The 6,000-nt window shown below is 37.6% G+C and overlaps 1 protein-coding gene across 1 annotated transcript in view; it reads left to right on the plus strand.

Moving 5' to 3' along the window:
- The window catches only part of LOC149246691 (zinc finger (MYND type) family protein / programmed cell death 2 C-terminal domain-containing protein), a 117,179-nt gene extending 111,578 nt beyond the window's left edge, over window positions 1-5,601 (plus strand). The window contains exon 10 of the mRNA XM_089458001.1: window positions 4,996-5,601. Within this exon, the coding sequence (XP_089314127.1) occupies window positions 4,996-5,148 (153 nt within the window). The 3' untranslated portion in view covers window positions 5,149-5,601. The remainder of the gene's footprint in view (window positions 1-4,995) is intronic.
- The last annotated feature ends 399 nt before the right edge of the window (window positions 5,602-6,000 follow it).

The raw sequence follows: 6,000 nt of genomic DNA on the forward strand, positions 1-6,000 counted from the left end.
CTCAATTAATTATTGGGCGCTGAAAAGCACAAATAATTAACCAAGTAAAAAAACAGTTTAGAGTGAACTCTCTTGATAACAAAGTCTTAAGCTACCTAGGCTTGTTACATGAATCTATTTCAGTATGCTATCATCACTTTACAATATCCCCATAGGGCTGCGAAATCTGAGTACAATAGAGAAGAAAGAGCTTAAAAGCTCTGATGATATCTGAGCTTTGCAAGTGCAAGAATCCTTTGACATATCCTTGGGCATGGAGTCTTCAAGTGTACTTCAATAGTCATAAATATGCATTGAATATTGCACTGAAGGAAATTTGTAGGATTAGATGTAAATATGCTTATGTCCCTATATGGATAAAAAGTCCCTTCATCAAATTGGAGGGCATGGTCCTTTATTTTAATGGATAGAGTGACAAATATTAGTTAGTGATGACTCATTATTATTATTCTTACATGTTTGTAAACCCTTTTTTTCTTAGTGTGTTTAATTATTTTGGAAAGGATTTGACTTTCCAATTTTAACTTCTTCAAGATGCTATAGAGGGAGTTGGCCCCTCCAATGTGGTGTAGTTGTGACATATGCTTGTCATTAGTAGGTAATAGGTTTAATGTAGGTACCAACATGTTTCTTGAATCCCAATTTGTGTATAAATTGAACCATGCACTCAAGGAAAGTGATAGAATTAGATGATTAAATATGCTTGAATCCCTTTATGGATAAAAAGTCCCTTCAACAGTTTGGAGATAATGGCGGACCGACATACTACTTCCTAGGAAAACTCAATTGGGTGGTGGAGGATGTGTAGATTTTAACCCTGTACAGAAATTACCTGCAAACGAATTCTTAAAAACAAAAAACCAATTGTGAGAAACACAAAACAAATACACAGAGATTTTCCCTTGGATCCCAAAACCGGGACTACCAGATTGATTTTTCATTATATTCCTTTCAATGTTACAACACATATATATACATGCTGAAGCATTCATAAACCCCAATCCATTAACCCTAGATTAGAACATAACCGTAGTTCCTTTGATTGGATTTACAAGATACCATGGGCAAAAAACCATCATGCCCAAAACAATGTGCAAAACCCATACACAAAACCATAGGTAGGTTTTCCCACCTAATATAGGGTCCAATTTTTTTTTCCCAGGGCGTTGCCCTAGACCCCTGCATGGGGGCTACCGCCCCCCTACAAACCCCCCGACAAGGGGGGTTGCCGCCCCCCCTGTGAACCCCCCCTCAACAAAGGGGAGGCTGCCACCCCCCCTCGAATCCCCGCACAAGGGTCTAGTCGTGGAAAGAATATAACACACACCCAACATGATGCATGTGGATGGTGCTATAGAGTTCCATGGACTTGCCGTTTGTTTACTATCTTAGATGCTAGTTCCTTTATGATTGAGAGGATTTGGTAAACTTTATCAATAGGAACAAACATCTCTCTAGAAGAGCAATAAAGAAAATCGTAGTGCATAAGTGACTTGTCATCAATATTAAAATATACTAGTGAGATGATGGCATGCTGATTCAAATAAGGTCAAACAGATAGATGATGAGGAAGGTGTAGGATTACAACCTTTATTAGTTACGATGTTGTTGGGCATCTTCGATGAGTTAGAAGAGTTTGACAATGATAAACGGTGGCATTGGCAATTTGGTATCAAAGATAGAAAATAATTCTTGTAATGGATGGGAACATTAGATCAACCATAGGATCAAGAATTCTTGGTCTCTTTATAGCTTTTTGGTAGGGTTTAGAAATTAGGCTTTTGTTTTTCATATTTTAAAAAGTTTGCATTTTCAATGCTGAATCTCTACCATGGTGGGTTTTTCTACCTACTTGGGCGAGTAGGGCTGATTTGGGATTGAAACGACAGAGTCATGCTTTCACTCGATTGATTTGCTACCAAATTGGTCCTCTGAACCAAGTGCTTAGCCAAGTCAATGTGATGGCCTGTCAAATTCATGGAGTTGACTCAAATCAATTTCTAAAACTTTGGGTGTTTGCCACAATTGTAGCAGATGCTTGTCATTGTTTGGGTTATAGATTTAGGGAAAGTACAAGCATGTTTATCAAATCCCATTTTGTGTATGCATTGAATACTTCAGGCAAGGACATTTGTAGGATTAGATGAATAAATATGCTCGAGTGTCTTCATGGATGAAAATCCCTTACAAGTTTCAATGCATTGGAGTACATGGTCTTGTATTGTTATATACAGATTAACATATATTAGTTAGTGATTGGGATTCTATACAGGGAGTTGGCCCCTCCAATGTAGTGTAGGTAGTCACTATTGTGATGTGTGCTTGTCATTAGTAGGTTACAAGTTATTCAAATTATGCTAGATTTCCTTGGATAACTTTCCGAGGTCTATAGGATGTAACTTTGAGTGATATGGGAAGGTCACTAATGGCTTTATCATCTTCGCTGTACCATTCCAGTAGTTTATTGGGATATGTATGTGATTGCCGAGTTCCTTGTTATCGCACTGTGGGTTTTTGTTCATCACCTACTGTGTGGAAATTGAAACAAGAATATTCCTCTAATTTTATTTCCATCTTAGCATCCTAATCAAAGAAGTAACAAAGACAAACTACTATTATGTATGGATGTAGGGAGGGAGCTATTTTGGTGGCATGAGCTACTCTTTTCCTCATCTTGCTTTTTCACCCATATGGTGTGCCTTTTATTAGGTGCATAGCTTAGGAGCCTAAGGTTGCTTTTGAGATTTTCCATTCCCCCTTTAAGATGAAGCAGTTTATCGCTCATCAGGGTTGGGACATACAAGAGTTCCTTTCTTTAGATGAAGCATTAAATGCTTTGAGGAGCTGGGTGATAGCTAATGAGTGGGGTACAACTGATGCTAGGATTTTTTCCACACACTAAATAAATGTCCCAACCATCTTTTGCATTTTCCATTTTTCTTTCATTGTGGCTTTTTATGTTTTTATCTTTCTTTTAGTTGTATCAACCTTAAGGTCCAAGTTTCCAAGCCCAAACTCGTGGATGTGGATTAGAGGTGCCAATCCCATTGACCAATGACCACCAGCCTGAAGAATGTAGACAGATTATAAGGAGAAATCGAGACTGATAGGATTACCTTGGACGCACTACATCAATCAGTGCTTTCCCAGTAGTGTCCTTCCTAAAACCCTAAGGCCTCAGAGGAGGTCCCACTTGACTAGAATCAATGACAAACCTCCTAGGTGAAGTAAGGGAATGAGAATATAGTCGATATTGGTTAATTATCCAATTTTTCCTCATGATCCATGTTAGTATGTTCATAACATTAAGTGAAAGCTAATGATTGCAAAAATGGTTTAAGTACCTACCAATGGATGACTCATGTTCCTTCAAGAAGAATGTCAGATGGGAGAGAAATCTGACCAGAGAAAGAAGTGGAGGATCCTGACATCATTTTCTGTGTTGATCATATAGGGATGCTGGCTAGTTGGCTGCCCAAAGAGGATAAATTTTTCTCCGATGGGTTACCCAATTTTTGGTTGGTAACAGGTCTCATAGCGAGAGGGTAGAGCTTAAGCTTTACTTTGTATTTTGACTTATCATTCATAACCCTTGATTTTCTTTTGCATTTTGAACTTTATATCATGTTTTTTTTTTTTCAATAAAGCTGCATCAACCTTGGGCATTCAAGCCCCGTCTTCTCATAGGATTATCAAGCATGAAACTATATGTGTGACATGTAGCAACCAAACCAAAAGGAGGAACAATAGGGATGAGAAAGATGGAACATGGTATATATGGTATTTTACTATTTCTATTTCATCAAATCATTTATGATTTATGAATCAATGTATTTCATTATTGAATTTGACTTTGAATCATGTTTATATATATAAACCCCGACGCCCCCCTGCCCCTCCCTGAATTTACCTCATATTTGAAGGTGCTCCCACATGTCCTCCCTGTGCATCTCCCTGTTCCTGTGTCCCCCTGTCCCGCAAACTTGGTGGAACATTGGAAAAAATCCCACAGGATGGGTCCAATTGAGTGTGGTCCGGGAGCTGGATCATAGGTGTGTGAAAAACTATAGTGGCTGCACATGCACAAAAAATGTGCTGAAGGATGTTAGGGCACGTCTGAGCTGCAAACTGCAAATTGTGCTGAGAGAATCAACGAGGGCCAGGCTTATAATGATGCTCACTGGAGCATGGATGATGAATTTCCACGCACTATAATACTGTACAATTATGGTGCTCTTATGTAGGAAATACCCCCAATTTGGGCTCCTGAATTGCAGCTACATTTTCATTCTCCTATATTAAATGCCAGTGAATCTATCCTAGTGGTGAGCAGAAGCAGGAGCTTTAAGGTGTTAATTGGATCAATTCTCTAATTTGGATGCATGATTACTTGAGTTTGAGTGTAACTTCATGCTAGCAATTTCTCCACGTAGTGATCCACTGTTTATGAAAGCTGTGCCCTTTTGTTAAAAGCTTCTCTACTATTTTGGAACTAACAGCCTGTTCGTTACCTCTAAACAACGGAAAAATGTCTTTTGCCAATTATCTTGACTGTTGTTTGAATGCTAACTGTTATTGATCCGAGTGTTGATATGGCACAAATGAGGTAACTTTCACTCTTTTGGGATAACAACAATATTAAGAAAACATTTGAATCTTTAATAAACATGAATACATGTTTCTTGTTATTTTTCCAACAACAATCCTATGATCTGGCAGAAATTGTAGGAAATTCATAAGAACTCTTGCTTTTATATTCTTTTGGGATACTGGAAAACAATATTCTGCTACTAATATTCTCCAATATCTATCTGTCTACATCCTGTGAAGCATGGTGTTTCTTTTACCTTTTATGATGTTTTCTTACTTCTAAATGTGGTTGCAACGCTCAAGTTCCTGCCTAATGTGCGTTGGTCTTTCTGTAGCAAAGTACAAGTGTAGTGCATATTTTTCTCCAAATTGCAGTAATTTAACTAAAAGCTGTTTCTTTTGCAGATTTTACCTCAATTACTTTACTTCTTCAAAGTACAAAATGATAGTGATTCATTGGACTGGGGCACGATAGTTATTTATGCATGCCCAACTTCGTGTAGAAGTAATTCTCTCGGTTATGTAGAGGAGTTTGCTTGGGTTCAGTTGGCTTCATGATAAGATTTTTGATAAATCCATCTCCAGTACTCATGGTTTGGCATAAGTTACACCAAAGTAGTGCTTTACTCCATCAGGGAAGATTTTTTGTTGCCGTTCAATCCCTCTGTATAAGTTCTTTATATGGAGTTTGAATGTGTAACATGATACGTTGTAACATAATCATTTTTTTGATAGGTTGTAGAATGCTGTTGACATTAGGAAGCCACAAACCTGACTTCTTTATTCTTGTTTAAATCAGATGCTTTGCAGTTGGTCTACTAGAGAACTTGTAACCTCCTAGAGGAGCTGCTTCTGCTTGTGTGATTAGCCTTTGGGAAGAATATAACACTGTTTAGGGTTGCATCTAAAAAATTAGTCATTTTAGGTCTCAGCTCTTCTGTGGTCATCTTATCGATTCATATGAATTCAATGATGATAATATATGTAAGCATAAACTGCATTTTTCTATAAGCTTGACTAAGAGCCCGTGCCTTTACCCTTGAAAACTTGCTATTTTAGCATGAATCCTCAGTTTATTATTTTCTCAAAAAATGCTCTTATAATTTGCTTAGTAAGAAGTGATTATATCAGCACTGTTACAGTGTATTAAAAACTCCGGGAAAATTAAATTTGAATTTAAAGAGCTAGGAATGATTCTGATTCATTTGTATAATGTTCAGATATCCTATTGAGTATGAGTTCTGGGTTGCTTAGTTGTAGGAACCCTCTGATCACCCAACATTTCCGAACCGGAAACATTCTGGAAACCGAAACGATTTGCAAATATCTTATTTTTTGAGCCTTTTCTTGGCCATTTCCTAATTTGGAATTGGATCAGCCTTCATAATAAGGTGGGTGGTTTGGTTGAGA

This window comes from Pinus tabuliformis, chromosome 7 (assembly GCF_031772625.1).
Source record: "Pinus tabuliformis cultivar Carrire ecotype Pingquan chromosome 7, CPIR1, whole genome shotgun sequence".
Lineage (NCBI taxonomy): Eukaryota > Viridiplantae > Streptophyta > Pinopsida > Pinales > Pinaceae > Pinus > Pinus tabuliformis.